At 47.4% G+C, this 17,035-nt stretch overlaps 1 protein-coding gene across 3 annotated transcripts in view; it reads left to right on the forward strand.

The window, feature by feature from the left end:
- Positions 1-17,035, forward strand: part of GEFmeso (Guanine nucleotide exchange factor in mesoderm) — a 380,310-nt gene that overhangs the window by 293,181 nt on the left and 70,094 nt on the right. For all 3 annotated transcript variants that reach the window (XM_070521522.1, XM_070521521.1, XM_070521520.1), the window contains one exon: positions 3,101-3,352. In XM_070521522.1, coding sequence (XP_070377623.1) covers positions 3,101-3,352 — 252 coding nt within the window. The remainder of the gene's footprint in view (positions 1-3,100; positions 3,353-17,035) is intronic.

Genomic DNA, 17,035 nt, shown 5'->3' on the forward strand with positions numbered 1-17,035 from the left:
GCAGACCTCGTCATGCTATTGTCCTCATGCTATTTTCATACCATTATCATCATTGTGTCGTCATCATACAGTCATTGTTACACCATCGTGGTCGTTTCATCATCGTCATTCTGAATTCAACATCTGACTCGCCGTTGTCACGCCATCCCTGTCACACAGTCGACATGCCATTGTCGTTATGCTGTCATTGTCACAGAATTTTACGATTGTCATTGTTTAACTAATGTCATCCCTTCGTCATCATGCAGTCATCATCTCATTGTCCTCATGTCGTTGTCGCTACACTGTTGTTATACCATCGCCATCATTTAAGAATGGTCATCTTATTGTCATTATGCCGTCATTGTCATACCACCATAGTGATTAGATCAGCGTCATTCCTTTTTTGTAATTCCATTGTTGTCACTGTGTATGCATCATACAGTTGTCATCCCTCCATGCTCATAGGCGACTTAGGAAACCAAGTGCCGTAGCAAAGTGGGATAATACCAGAAGTTGCATATAGCCTAAGCAACGAAAGTCCAACAATGACCACTACAATTGTTAAATAAATGCGACTTCAGAAATACGGTCTGTCAACTACATTTCTCGCATGCTAATTGCAATACCATACTGCCATATTTTTTTTAGATCTATCAACATCTGCACTCTTGTAGGCTTCGAACCATTCGCTTTGAAATTATTCAAGAAATTATTCAGCACTAATTACTATTCGCCTTGACTTCAATCTGAAATAAAAAAAATTATATTCGCACAAGCCTAGTGATTGGCCATCCACTTTCCCCTGTAGTATTATTGAGGGGACTAAATAGAGTAGAACCTTGTTCATACGTTTTAGCAAAAAAAATGTGGCAGAAATACAGAGAATTGTCTACTAATGCATAAGCATTCTTTTGCTCGGCTGTTACTTCGCTTTTGCTTACCTGCTTTTCCTGATTTATGCATGTCTACCCATCGCTTTTCGGGTGCCAAAGAAATGCAATCTGTGTGCTGAACGTTGTAGAGATAAGTTACCGAGAAACTGCATGGCCCCTTCAAAGCGATCGTATCAGCTGTGCCAGAACACCAGCGCAACTGGTTTTCCCACGGCTGTTTTTTTTTTCCTTTATTTTATTTTATTTTTTTCATTTTTTTGTTGTGCTTCTTTCCTGCTCTTTTATATGTAACTTTTATGTGACCTTGATGTGGTGATGGCAACCGTCACTAGATTTTATTTTAGTGCTGCCAATCATTTATTATTATTATTAAACTGTTATCACATGTACCAATCTGTATTCCCATTTTTGTACTCAACAGCCTAACAGCAGGCTTCTCTGCATAAGGACCCATAATGCGGGAAAGTAAGCTTTTAAGATGGCCTGTCGAGAACAGTTTCCTCTCTAATCATTTTTTAAAATTGTTCCTTATCGCTTATAAAGCTACCAATTACCTACATTCACACTAGGCACAAGGCATTACACTTTTTTGCGTCACAGGCGGACTTTGCTGGGCTAAAGAACGCTTACGCATTAAAACGCAAGAAAAAGAACGTGCTAACCAGGGAAACATGCGATCCAAAGTCACGAAAGAAATTTGGCATACTCGACTGTAGTTGAAACCTGCTTAAAGCGGAGTGTTGCACGAATCGTTGCAGCACTAGACACCAACATGTACCGATCTGGTAGATCCCCAGCAGTGGCCTGCGACAGCATTCTTGTTTTTGCGGCTTCGGCAATTGCGCTGCTCAATTTCGGCCCACAGCAGCAACTTCTTCCTGACCTGTCTCTTCTTTTCGTCTGACTTCGTTCTTAGGGGCTGTACAGTTATTTCATCACGTTTACAAACTCGCCCAAGCTTTTGAGCTTCTAAGGCTTCTTCGGGCAAAGCATTCTGGCGGGAAGTGTTGGGGTGCCTACTCAGCAAGAATAGCTGCGACAAGAAACACCAACGCTTCAACCTAGTGGAGCCTTGAGCAACCCGACACTTTGTTTTAGGATGGGGATAGGAAACAAATGAAATAGAGCTGATGGGTAGCACTGACATACAGTGCCACGATGCCGCTAGTGCAAAACGTGATGCTCACTTTGTGCCTCTTGCAGCAGAGAACAGCAGCGCATTCGAGTTATCGCCTATTAAAAGTGTGCGGTATGCTTTCAACACCAGATATGCTGTGAAAAAGAAGGGTGAAGGTGCTTATCGCTACAAGGTTGGCAATGATAACTGTAGATATAACTTGGCAAGGCCCGCGAGATTTGCTGATACAGGAACAGGAAACCGATTGCGTAGCGGCACTTTCACGTGACACAGGTGGGTGAGTATCGCAGAGAAGCTGCCATTGTGGGCACCTGTGGGTTTATTTTCTTTCTTTCAAAGGCCTAGACACGCGAGAGATATGCCATGTTTGCCTGACCGTTGTGTGCATGCGCGAGTTGTGAGAGAAGAATCTGGGGACTGTGCCTAGCTATTGTGGAGAAGGACATGCTGATTCATTTGGCAGTATTTTCCCGAATCTAACACACGCCCAGATCAAACACACATCTGTTTTCTATGTGTACAAAGTAGAAAACTAACATAAAGATAACACTAAAGCTCCTAAACAAAGTATAAATCTAACACATACTCTATTTTCTAGCATGAAAAATGTGCAAAGCTATAATACGTGTTGCACAGTGGCGGCCAGTTATCTCAAGACAGCTGTGTTATGCAGCAAAGCATATGAATGCCATGAAGGTGGTTGTCAGCTTACTTGAAAAAATAAAATAGGTGAGCATTAGAATCGGGTAAATATGGTGATTAAACATTGTGAGCTACCATTATTGCTTGAAAATCTTCCTAGGGCAGGCTGAAAATGTGTTTGTGGTGGGTGATGATGTGTGTTCAATGCATTCACTGTCACCGAAGCTCTGCCGAGAGAGACCCTAACAGTGTGATGGCAGTGTCCAAGCTTACTTCATGAAGACTTCATTGAAGCGAGAATAGGCTCATCAGACTTTTCTGTGGCAGTATTTTCGATGCATTAAGTTCTGTGGGGAACAAGGAAAATTCAGTTGTGCCAGAAAGTTTCTTGAACCAGTATTTGTCATGCAGGACTGTATGCTGACTGTTGTATGACTCCTGACAGGGTGAAGATCTCACTACCTTTGGGGAGCTGGTGGCAGAGGGCTGCTTCCGCATGCTGGGTGCCAAGGCCCTGCGGCATCTGTTCCTCTTTGACAAGATGCTGCTAGTGGCAAAGAAGCGTGAGCAGGGTATCCTGCATTACAAGACGCACGTGGTGTGCTCCAACCTGATGCTCATCGAGAGTATTCAGGGGGAGCCCCTCTGCTTTCAGGTGGTGCCCTTCAACAGCCCCGACTACCAGTACTCCTTTCAGGTGGGTGCTGGCTGTGCAGCTGTTGTAGGTGTATACTCCGATTTGTACACAGCAGGCAATGCAGCACAAGTAAGCTTCGCAAATAGAACAGTCATAGAAGTGTCGCTTTGCGCATTTCGCAGTGCAGTCATATTTGATCTGCAATGCTTTCTGTGGAATAACTACCTTACATATTACAACTTCTGTGTGCAAGGTTACATAAAATTACATATTACAGTCGACTCCCGATAATTCGAAGCCGCTTAATTGGAATTTTCGGTTAATTAGAAGTGAAGTGCTGGTTCCGTCAGTTTTGCATGTAATCCTATAGAAGAAATCACTCGATAGTTCGAAGTCCTCATCCAGTAATATTGTTTAATTGGAAGTTAATTTTCAGCCGGGATGCTCGAGGTGACCGTCATTCTTTGGTAGAATGTGCAATTTTTCAAGTGTTGCAACAGTTCCGTGCTCTGCGTTGGTGTCATCGCCACCGCAACCGCCCGCAACGCCATCCTTCTTAGAGCGGCGCGATTATTCACTGCTACGGCTGCCGTGGCCTCCGCGATCAACTCCGGCGGGAGGCGAAGCGGCTCCCGCCGTAGGCCATGCGCGGCTCTCGCGCATGGCCGGAGCTGATCGTGGAGGCCACGCGGGTGCCATAGGTGCACGCAGCGCTGCATACTGGCAGTGGCGAGATTGTGCGAGATTAGTCTTGCAGCGTGCGCAGCGTATGTCGAGGCGTTTGTTGGTCGAGCGCCTTTGTGCGGGAAGCTCGCAGGCTAGGTTGTTCCATGGGTGATTCGGAATTGACTGTACCTAGTCGCGCAGTTTATAGCCATGGCAAACCGTGGCTCTTATCGCACGCTCGACCTGGCAACGAAAGTCGAGGTTTTGAAGGAAGTTGAGAAGGGAGGTGCCGCCAAACAAGACATAGCGCGGAAGTACGGGATCAAGCCGAACACGCTTTCAAACTACATCAAGAACAAGCACACAATAATGGATGCATTTGAGAACGACAAGTTCAAGACTTCTCGGAAGCGAATGCGCACCGGCGCTTACCCAGAGTTGGAGAAGGCTCTGCTGGTTTGGATTAGGGAGGCCAGGAGCAACAAACTTCCTCTTAGCGGAGACATCGTTGCGATGAAAGCCCGAACGCTTGCAGCAGTGTTGGGGATCGATGACTTCGTTTCGTCACATGGATGGCTGACCCGCTTTAAAGATCGCCATGACCTGGTTTTCAAGAGCGTGTGTGGTGAAAAGGCGTCCGTTAACCAGGAAACATGCGCCACGTGGAAGGACGGAAAGCTGCGTGAATGTCTCACCGAATACAGACTGGAAGACATCTTCAATGCAGATGAGACTGCACTCTTCTATTGGCTTCTACCGTTAAAGAACCCCAGGTGGTCAAAATTTCCGGAGTCCTCCACTACGGCGTGCCTCATAATCAGAAAGTGGTTTCGGCACGTAAAACCCCAAATATTATTATTATTATTATCGGCTTCTACCAGAGAAGACCCTGACATTCAAGGACGACGACTGTGCTGGGGGCAAACACAGCAAGGAGAGAGTGTCGGTGCTGATCGTGGCAAACATGACTGGCACGGAACGATGTCGGTTACTTGTGATCGGGAAAGCCGCGAAGCCGAGATGTTTCAAAGGCGTGAAGACGCTGCCTGTGGACTATGAGGCGAACAAAAAAGCGTGGATGACGGCCGAAATCTTCAAGAGCTGGATAAGCAAATTGGACCGCAAGTTTGCTGCTTCGAACTGCAAGGTGTTGTTCCGTGTCGATCACTGCAGTGCTCTTGTGAATGCTCACGAGGCGTATTGCCTTGAGTGCAATACGCCTCGCATTTTTGCCTGCAAACACAACGGCTGTTTTGCAGTCAATGGACCAAGGCATCATCAAGAATATTAAAGTCCTGTACAGGCGGCACCTCCTCGAGCGCATGATTTTGTGTATGGATAGCTCCACAAAGTATGAGGTGAGCCTGCTTAGTGCCATCCACATGTTGGCGCGAGCATGGGATTGTGTGAAGCAAGAAACAATCGCAAACTGCTTCAGGGCTTGCGGTTTTGTGGCAGCTTCTTCAGAGGATGCCTCTGAAATTTCAGCGGAGGAAGTGTCAACAAGCGAGCTTGACGGCACTGATTTTGGTGAGGCTCTCAGGGACGTCAATTTTGAAGATAACGTCGCCGTAGACAAAGCGGTCGAAACGTGCAGTGCGCTGACGGATAGCGAAATTGTAGAGATTATTCGGCCCCAGGAAGCGACCCAGGAAAGCGACGATGACGTTTAAGGCGAGCCGCAACCTAAGGCTGCCAATGTAGCTGCGGGCCTTGCTCTCGCGGAGTGCTTCTTTGCCGCTGAAGGTAACGTGGAAGAAGCGTTCCGCCACATCTACAGCCTGCAGAACTTGCTTTCAGCAGCACGATTCGGCAAGAAGAAGCAAAGCAAGATGACCGACTATTTTTCTTAGAGAAAATACTCGATTACGCCACAAATAAAGTGCTGTTTTTTGTGTTTTGTGCTTAATTGGAAGTTCGTTTAATTCGAAGTTTTTTGCGGTCCCCGTGGACTTCGTATTAACGGGAGTCAACTGTATTTGTGCAACTTTGGGCTTCCAGTATCGTGGCTACAAAAGTGTGACTGGGCAAGGGCTAAGAAAAAAGAACCACACATGTGCTGACTGTCAACTGAAGCTTATTGGTGCATTCACTATGTGGTGCACTATGTTTTGTTTGTGAGCGCAAGTAATGCGCTGTTGCCTCTGGTCGCAGAAATGTGTCACTTTGCTCACTTGGTGGTAAATAGGTTGAGAACTCTGACACTGTCCATGTAATAATTAGTATGCCATGTTTTGCTACGTAAAAAATATAGGGCTTAATTTTGGATTGAGTTACATGACTCGCACATATCTCTGTTTCACGTGTGACACGCAATTTTTTGTCACGAATCCAAACATTGAGAGATGTGTCTTTGTGGTGTGACCTACTATGCATGAGCCAGAATATATTGTTTGTGTGGGTTCTACCAAGGTTGTTCCCCAGCTAATCCAGTTACTTGAGTAGCAGTAGCTTGTTTTATTAGAAAGGGAAAAAAAGAGCTAGGGAATAAGGGGGCATCGTAACTGTCTCACTCCTCAGTGGACATCTGAACTTTCCTGCAGCTGCGGAAAAGAAGGAGGTGAAGAGAAAAGACAGGAGAGGGGGACAAATAGACATAGAGAGAAGTGACAAAGGGGAGAAATACACTAGAAAAGACGCAGGGCAGACAATTGGAAATCATAGGGCCTACAGTGGACGTAAATAGAATATGTATATTATTCAAAATTGTGAAGTTGGGCTATTTGGTTGAGCATCAACAGGACCACTAAGAGAGACAGGCACCTGTGTCCTTACACCTTTTAGTGATTGTGTTACTGCCCTGCTTTTCTCAGAATGGAAATAGAGTGATGATAATATAGCAGACGACCCAGCATCAGCAGACAACACATCAGTCAGACAAAGCCAGAGAGAAAGGTCACTGCCTAAAGCAACCCCATGCCACGAGGCTCCTGTGTACCCAAGTCTTGTTAGATTGCTAAAAAAAAAAAATTAAATTCTGTCATTTTATGTGCCAAAAAACATATGATTGTGAGGCACGGCATAGTGGAGGACTCCATATTAATTTAAACCGCCTGGGGTACCTTAACATGTACCAAATTCATGGTGCACAGGCGTTTTTCCGTTTCGCCCCGATTGAAATGTGGCCACCACAGCTGTGATTCAGTCTTATGCTCTCTGGCTTAGCTACATAACGCCAAAAGCACTACACCACCATGGTGGGTCTGCGCGATTGTTCTAGGCTGCTGAATTGCCAGACACTTTCGGCGGGGATTGTGCTGGTCTCATCTTTTTGCCTCCTTGGATGTCTCCGCAGAAATAAAATATACTTTGTTTTGCAATTGCCTAGTCTCTTTTTGTTCACAGTGCAATGACTAAAATAGCCTGAGAAAATTTGGCCGTGGAAGATGTGCGAGTGCAACTCAATAAGACTTGTTGCTTGGCTAGTTCATTTATTTTGACTTTCTGCCAGTCCCTTCATCCTTTTCTCAGCGTGTGAGTGTGCCACTGTTGAATGAGACTGTTTGGAGAACATCGATTTGGCTATATCTGTTCCTGTAAGAGACTATGGGCACCATAGCTTCCCACTGCACAGATAGCTTCCCACTGCCTCAGTGCTTCTCACCTGTTTGATACACTGACATGTGGACGTTGGACACCACAGCCATGTATAGCAATAACAGAGCAAACATATTGTGTTTTATGTATAGGATATGCTAGAAAATGGGATGTTTGCTCACAGCAGGTAAAGGCACCCCGGAGGAAGGCGAGACAGAACTTTGGCCCATTTACCATGCTGCCATGGTTGCCTTCCCGGTCATTACGTTTTCCTTTCTCGTGCGAGGCTGATTTCTACTGCTTCTGCCATCTTGTATCGAAGGCCGCCCAGCTTACAGTATAATCTCTGTGATATAATCACGCCCGATATGAATTTCAGGATGATGTGAATGTTTCATAAGTAGCAGCCCAAGTTCATTAGCTTACAACGTGTTAAATTTCAAATGTTGCAAATCACTTTTCGCATTGTGGCAGATGATACGAACAATCTGATCCCCGGCAGAGCTGGCGAGGAGGCCTCTGCACATTGGTAGCCCCCGACGCTGGCTGTTGTCAGGCTGGCTAGGCAGGCCGGCAGCACTGAGGATGCAACGGTCGTCACTCTGTTTTGACTCCCCTCCCGCACCTAAAATAAGAAAAAAAGAAGCTTTTGCTTTGAGCACTCTTATGAAACTTTATCACGACCCAACAGTCACTACATCAGGAAGATTGGCATTATTCACTTCCATGGGTAGCCTTATCTCTGTATATCACACCTTTCGTCATCTTCGGCGCCCAATGAAAATTCAAAACTTTCCAACTTGTGCACCCATCTGATGCATGATATGAAGTAGCTTCGCAAAAAAAAAAAAGTAGGCAGATTTCCTTTTGCAAATTGTGCCCTTATCACCATCAGGTAGCAGCTGGGACGCAGCAACAAAAGAAACTAGAGATAACCAGGCAGAACACTGCTGCCCAAAACATGTGCAATACAAGTGCACCAGTGATTTAAATTTGTGCCAGCCAATTTATTTATTTATTTATTTGTTTATTTGTATTTTACTGCCAACCCCCTTTTGGCAGCCAAAGCAGGGAGGGGTCACAAAACATTAAAACAACACAAAAGAAATAAGAACAAAGCAACTAACAATGTGCATTAATAAATAACAAATACATAATCTGGTTCATGATACACAACTAAATAAAATGCATATGTAAATTAAGAAAGGGTCACAAAACGCTGATACAAAAAATAGAGAAATAGGAATGAAGCGGCTTACACTGCACGTGAAAAGAAAACAAAAAGCAAGTACATAATTTGGTTCCTTATACCAACTAAATTAAAATTTGGAGGACGCTTTAACGTCGCCTTTATGAGTAGAATGCAATAGCATTAAAAAATTCCCGACTGCTTCTCATGCTTCCTAGTGGCTGCAGCCTATGTAACCGTAATGTTTACCAAGAAATGCTGACGGCCAACACTATGCTTGGTGTATGCATGAAACTTCAGAGGGGGGCCACCCTGGGTTCCTGCAAGATTGACAGCTGCTGCACGTGACCATATCGCCGACGTCACTCTGCCATATTTCTTTTTTATTTTCGCATAACAGAATTATGTTTTCTCGTATATTGTGGGATTCTCACCTGTGCTCTTGGGACAAAGGAACGACAACACAGTAGTGCAAACAATCACAAGGGCATTTATATCACCTTTCATAGACTAATGCCTGCTAGCCGATTTGCTATCCACAAAACATGCCGATGGGCGCACGACAAATCTAGGAAGTCGACTCACTGCGACCAGATAGCGAGCAAATATGTTCACCCCATGCTGGATCCCAATGCCTGGTCGTTCGCGTGTACGAACCATCGTTCGCGTGTACGAACGATGGCGTGTTCGAAGGAAGCCACGCGAGACAGTCTCGCAGAAGCATGGATCGGCGCACGCGCAGAATATCCGTGCAGCTTGCTGAACCCGAAGCAAAGAGAAAGCGCCTTCTCCTTTCCACGCCCAAGTAACCCCGCCATGAGACGGCGTTAGCAGCTCAACACTCGCGCCATCTCTCATACTGCGCTTCAGCCACACCGACCGCCGCGGGCCCCAGGCCATGCGGCGATGCCGGATTACAGGAGACGGGAGCTATGCAGGAAAACAATGTATCAGGGCACGCATGACAGTTGCGCATCCCCACATCCCCCCAACCTTAAATCACTACATATTACGGCAAAACATGTCACACGGTCTAACATCAACGCGTGCTTCGCAAACAAGGTAGTACATGCAACAGTGGCTGCGCCGAGGAAATGTCCATACGCTGTCCATAACATGCGAGCCGACATTGCCCTTAGGTACGCTGCTAGTCCACTGGTCACAGCAGCAGCTCTGCAGACTCTACGGCACGATTCCAGGCCAGCACTCCGGAAACGGCGATGCAGTAGTCGGCATGAGCAAGCGTCGCTCGCGCCGTGCTGGCAAGAGCCGCAGTAGCTGTTGGTGACCGCCAGCTCTTTTCTCCGCCGCCGAGGGTTGCGAGCTGGATACAGGCGGCCTCTGAAGTCGCTGCGCCGAACTGGCCACAGCACCAACCAGGGGTGACTCCAATCACGCTGCGTAAACTCAACACACTCAGCAAACACTAAAGTAGTGCAAGGGAGAGGAATTCTGCATGCGCATCGCCCACATGGTACGATGTTCAACTCGGCTAGCAAAAGATCGGGCAGCTACTTAGACTTGGCTAAGTTCACGTGAACGAAGCTCGCTTCCTTGAGTCGAACGAGTAATCTCAATTCATGCGAGGCTAACTAGAATTAGGGAAGCAAAGTGCAACACCTCAACGCCACGGTCCACCAGGTTGTGTCCGTCCATGTGTGACAGGCAGCTTCGTAAGGCCTTAGGCCTAAAGTGTCGCTACCCTGACAACAACCGGCATCCAAAAACAGCACCAAAAATGGTAGCAATACAGGCAGCTGCGAGGAGACGTCAGCTCTATTATGTGGTCCTACCCCGCTCGGTGCACACAGCATCTGAGTTGATGGTATCCACCGTCCCAGACGGTGTAGGAGCGCCCAGTGCCAGGCCGTAATACCAGTCAGCCCGTAGTGGCAGCCATGGCCCGCGGCCACCCGGCTCCCAGAGCCGCGACTTTATCAGAGTCAAGGAGATAGAAGAAGCTATTTACGTAAGAAATTCGGACCACCCACGAGGCTTCCATACTCACTCTCTTCAGGCTTGCCAATGTTCCACAGGCGCTAAGCCTCGCTCTCCCAGGATGCAGACCACGTGGCTGTCGTACCGACGAATGTCACTAAAAAAAAAAACACTTGTGAAAAGGCTTACCATGTTGACAAGTTCAAACACACTACAGCCACTGTCGCCTCGCTCAAGGAAGCATGGCGCCAATGCTAGCGATCAAAATCCATGCTAGCCCTATGCTTCGGTTCAAACAAAGACATCGAACGAAGCAAAACTTAAAACTATCGTCTGATGCCCCAAGAGCCCCACGTTGGGCAGCCAGATGTGGGATTCTCACACCCGTGCTCTTGGGACAAAGGAACAACAACACAGTAGTGCAAACAATCACAAGGGCATTTATTGCACCTTTCAAAGATCAATGCCTGCTAGCCGAGTTGCTCTCCCCAAAATGGTGGATCCCAACGCCTGGTCGTTTGTGCTTGCGGTCACGCAAACAGTGGTGCGTTCGAAGGAGGCCTCACGAGATGGTCTTGCAGAAGCATGGATCGGCACACGCGCGGAATGTCCGCGCAGCTTGCTGAACCTGAACCAAAGAGGAAGCGCCTTCTCCTTTCTGCGCCCTAAGTAACTCGCCGTGAGGCGGCATTAGCAGTGCAACACTCGCGCCATCTCTCGTACTGCGCTTCAGCCACACCAACCACCGCGGGCCCCAGGCCACGTACGGCTTCGAAGCCGGATTATAGGAGACGGGAACTATGCGGGAAAACAACGTATCAGGGGACGCACGAGAGTCGCGCATCCCCACAATTTTCAAATTATAATCCGATGCTATTGTGTCTGTGGGTTGCGCGTAAGTTGTACTTTATAATTTTTCTACATATTTTATCTTGAGAAATTCAATTAGTTCAGTAACTTCCTTGTGCCACATGGACGGCTTGCGTGATTGGGTATGCATAGTTCGAATTTCTTTTTGCCAGAACGACGTCCGACATTGGGATGCGGAACACTGACGCCGGATTTTGTGCGACACGGGGCCCTTAATGCTATTGCATTTAAACGGATAAGTAAATAAAGAATCAGTGATGCGCAAGTGTAAATGAGGAAAGTAGTGCAAGGAAAGGATGAAGAAGGGCAAGCACTTAACCAGGAGCAACGCATCCACTGACATGCGTTGGCGTAATGTAATGACATAGCTGCCACGAAAGACTCAAATGACAGAAGCCAGGCTACGTCATGTGGCAGTTTACTCCAATCTGACATGGATCTCAGAGAAAGAGAAGACTGCTAAGAGCGCTCCCTGTGTGCCAAGTAACTGTAGTTACATTATAAGAAGCCAACAAACACTTACGCCAAGGACAACATAGGAGAGATTACTTGTGCCTAATAAATGAAATAAAGAAATGATAAATTGATGGAACTGAAAGTGGATGAAAAAACAACTTCCCGCAGGGAGGGAATGATCCCAGGTCTTCGCATTACGCCTGCGATGCTCTACCAATTTAGCTACCATGACCACGTTTCCCCATCCACTTTCTTGGGTATTTGTTTCCCTAGTAGAACCCTGGGGGTGTTAGCCAGCGCCACCACTCACAGACCTTAGCAGCAGATGTGGAACATCCTTTCTGCCGCAGGGATCACGAGAAGATGATCTTCTTGGGTGGAGGTAACTGGTCAATAAACCCACACATGCTACTTGAAGGCATCAGTGTTGCCGGATTCGAGATCCTCATTACATAATGCGAAGACGTGGGATCATTGCCCTCCTGCGGCAAGTTGTTTTTTCATACACTTTCATTTCCATTAATTTATTTCTTTATTTCATTTATTAAGCACAAGTAACTTCCCCCATGTTTTCCTTGGTGGCATTATTTGTTGGCTTCTTACGATATGATTAATCAAAATCGGGCCCCTCCGTTAACCCCCTTTCTTCTCGTTTGTAACTGTAGTTACATATAACGACATTAGTTATCTCATTTCGCGCTCGCTTTTGTTGCTTTTATTTCTAAATAGAGAAATACAGTGCTGCAGCTATCTGAATCTCTGGTCTCTCCTGTTTACGCCGATACTAACATGGGCGGTGCTGTGGTCAATGCAAAGCAGCGCTTGCGCGATCAGCAGTGTGATAGCAACTCCATAAGCCTGACTTCCCGATTACGAAGACGACCCACAAAAAAGTGAAGTTGTTTCTAATTCTGCTGCGTATTTCTTCAAAATATTTTACCATGAGGTAAAGAAACGTTTATGATTGCAGAGAAATATAAATTAAAAAATAAGACATCTTGAGCAAGTTTGCCATTTCATTGCCGTGTACCCGTTTACCTTTCAATCTTTTTTTATGTTCTTGAGTGACATGAATTTCAAGTGGTGCAATTTTTTTTCACAAGCCCGAGATATTTGTATCATCAAGATTTTACTGTATACGGCAGCGGTAGCATGAAAACTTGATATCTGCTGTAAAATGCAGAGTGCACAAAATGGACTTTGGAAATGCATTGCATGGCAAGGAAAAAAGGGAATTACAATAGAAAATGAACTTGGGATTGTGAAATGCAGACATGACACAGCCTTTTCATAGTTATATGAGACAGAAGACCTGCTGCAGCAGGGAGTGCATTTTGCCTCCTTGTACTGTGACTTCACAGCATGTCAGTTGCTTCTGTTAAGGTCACTGCTAAGCTCTTGTTAAACATTCTCGTGGTAAAATGCCCTTTGGGCAGCACTTTACAACTGCTTGTGTACTGTCGAACCGACTTATAACGATCCCAGATATAATGATCCACGAGTTATAACGACCGCATTTCAGTGCATATACTATTGTCTGACCCTGCTTATTGAAACTTCTTCCAGATATAACGAAACATTTTTAAGATCGCTGCACTTTTAAAACGAATGCTTTGAACCTGGTCGCGGCGAAAGGAGGGTGCATGCGAAGTACCAAAGCATGGAAGCGCGACCAAACTGGGCGCACAGCAGCGTGTGCCCCACTCAAGTCCAAGATGATACGGCTCTCGAAATGAGCGGATGACTGCCACTTGCAGATTTCAGAAGCCACGAAGACGGTCACTCTCTTTCAAGGCAGGTGTATAGGTTTAGGCAAGTGTAGAGTATAAACAGCATGGCGCAGGTCATGCACTGGCGGGATATCAGATCCCACGACGGTGGCACTCCTACTTTGCATAATTGTGCATGCGGCACTATGCCTATTTGAGCAATTTGGAATGACCATCTATGTGCTTCCACCATGGGATCAGTGGTTGCTCAAGCGTTCCTGTCGTTACTATGGATATTCACATGACCTGAGTTGGCGAGAACGCTGCAGCTGCACGCAGTGCTGCCACATAATGTTAGAAAGGATTGGTGTTTACTCCGGCATTATTGGGAGATCATGGTTCGACGGTGCTTCGTTTACGCATTGCTGATTTCTGATAACAGTTTGTGGTGACATTCTACCTTTCGAACTTCGGATTTTTTTTTTTTTTTCGCCAAGAGCAACATAGATAACATAATTTTATGGCTCTTGTGTGGCTGATGCACATCAGCTGCATAAGTAATGCCATGTAATGAGTAAGTAGTAATGCCAAGACCTTCACAGAATGGCAGCTTGCCGCAGTAGTTTCCGAAGTTTATGCTGCCGGCCAACTAGAATGCTTCTCTTTCTTGTGCAGAATAGAGTCATGCACACTGGTAGTAAAATATATCACAAACTATCAAATAAAAAAATGGCAGCTGCACTTGCAGTTTTGAAATGACAGGTGATCAGAACCAGGTGCCGTTTCGGAAGAGCTATATGCCGCCGAATTTAATTCTTTAAATGGACGTTCGTAACAGAAATTTGCAGCTAGGTGCAGGAATGCACCGGGAGCAAAAATAACATAGAAAATCTGGTTTTTGTACCAAAATGCTGCTGAGTTGTAATGTAACTGGTGACGCCAGTTTCATTGCGGTAATTTTTGAGCATTTTAAAGGGCAAGTCCATCTATAACAAACTACTGATAAAGCCACCACTTCTCGCGCAAGTATTGCTGACTCCAACTAAATGCTCACCCCCTAGTGGTCGCCCTGAGAAACAGTCAAGCCAGGTTCAACATTGAAGCGAGAGGGGGCTTCATATTGTAGGGGGCTTCATATGTTACGTAGGAAGACACCGACGAAAAGCTATTTACAAGTATATTTACAAGGCAATACACCGCAGTTGACCAAGAGGCAACAGCCCGCGCTAGCTTCCAATCGTCGTCTTCGTCTTCTTCCTGCACGGCTCTTCGTCAGTGGGAATACGACCCCGTAGCATTAAACCCGGCGGCAAAAGCGCCGTCCCGGAGCGACTAAAGGCTGGACTCGGAAGCAGTGTAGTAGCTCTTGAGCCTACTGACGTGCACGACATCACTGGACGCCAGAGTAGATGACGAGGTTGAGCTCACAGGAGCAATTTCATAAGTCACAGGCGTCACCTGGCGAAGCACGCGGTAGGGCCCTGTGTATCGCGAATGGAGCTTTTCGGAAAGTCCAACGTGACGACAGGGCGACCACAGGAGCACGAGTGCACCAGGCGAAAACTGTACGTCACGGTGGCGGGCGTTGTACTGACGCTGCTGCGTGGTTTGCGAGGCCGTCAGTCGAGCACAGGCAAGCTGGCGTGCATGATCGGCGAGGGCGATGGCGTCGCGCGCATACTCGGTTGTTGAGGTCGCAGCAGGAGGAAGTACCGTGTCAAGGGGCAAGGTCGGTTCGCGACCGTAGAGTAGATAAAATGGAGAAAATCCGGCGGTGTCGTGCCGGGAAGAATTGTAAGCAAAGGTGACGTAAGGAAGGGCAACGTCCCAGTCGTGGTGGTCCTTCGAAACGTACTTGGACAGCATGTCGGTAAGGGTACGGTTTAAGCGCTCTGTCAGGCCATTGGTTTGAGGATGGTATGAGGTAGTCAGCTTGTGTTGAATAGAGCAGGAACGCACAATGTCGGCAATAACTTTCGAGAGGAAGTTACGACCGCGGTCAGTAAGCAGCTGTCGCGGGGCGCCATGCACTAAGATAATGTCACGCAAGAGAAAGTCCGCGACGTCAGTGGCGCAACTGGTAGGTAGAGCCCGCGTGATAGTGTATCGGGTGGCGTAATCAGTTGCGACGGCTACCCATTTGTTCTCAGAGGATGACGTGGGAAAGGGACCGAGGAGGTCTAATCCAACACGAAAAAACGGTTCCACAGGGACGGCGATCGGCTGGAGATGACCGGAAGGTAGCACCTGAGGCGTTTTCCGTCGCTGGCAGGGATCACAGGCAGCAACATAGCGTCGGACGGAGCGAGCAAGACCAGGCCAATAGAAGCGGCGGCGGACGAGGTCGTACGTGCGAGTTACGCCAAGATGTCCTGCAGTGGGTGCGTCATGCATCTGAAAGTCTGTCAGTCAGTCTGTCGTAGATGTTGTGGCACGACAAGAAGAAGATCAGGGCCGTCAGGGAGGAAGCTCCTTCGGTACAGAATGCCGCCCTGGAGGACATATCGGCGAACGGATGCGTCGGTAGGTGCAGAGCACAGACGCTCGATGAGTACTCGCAGCGATAGGTCTCGGTACTGCTCATCGGCGATGTTAGCGAAGGCAGACACAGATAAAATGCCATCGGCGGTACTACTGTCGGCGTCGTCAGGCTCGTCTACCGGGTAGCCAGACAGGCAGTCAGCGTCCTTGTGTAGTCGGCCAGATTTGTAGGTGACAGAGAATGAATATTCTTGGAGGCGTAAGGCCCAGCGACCAAGTCTTCCTGAAGGGTCTTTCAATGAGCATAACCAACAAAGCGCGTGATGGTCTGTGATAACGGAAAAGGGTTGGCCATATAAGTATGGGCGGAACTTCGCAACTGCCCAAACTAGGGCCAGACACTCACGCTCAGTGATGGAATAGTTGCGCTCCGCGGGCGAGAGGAGCCTGCTGGCGTAAGCGATAACACGGTCGTGGCCACGCTGGCGTTGTGCCAGTACTGTGCCAATTCCGTGACCGCTGGCATCAGCACGGACTTTGGTAGGCGCAGAAGGATCGAAGTGGGCCAGAACGGGGGGCATTGTGAGAAGATCGATGAGAAGCGAGAATGCAGAGGCCTCGTTATCGCCCCACTGGAAAGGGGCGTCTTTTTTCAAAAGCTCGGTTAGTGGTCGTGCTATGGCCGCGAAATTTTGGACGAAACGGCGGAAGTACGAGCAAAGGCCGATGAAGCTGCGCACATCCTTGACACACTTCGGAACAGGGAAGTGCGTAACAGCATGGATCTTGCCTGGGTCCGGTTGCACTCCGTTTGCGTCAACGAGATGTCCAAGGACGGTAATCTGGCGACGGCCGAATTGGCACTTCGATGCGTTGGGTTGCAGACCGGCTCGCCGA

The sequence above is a fragment of the Dermacentor albipictus genome, chromosome 7 (genome assembly GCF_038994185.2).
Source record: "Dermacentor albipictus isolate Rhodes 1998 colony chromosome 7, USDA_Dalb.pri_finalv2, whole genome shotgun sequence".
NCBI lineage: Eukaryota > Metazoa > Arthropoda > Arachnida > Ixodida > Ixodidae > Dermacentor > Dermacentor albipictus.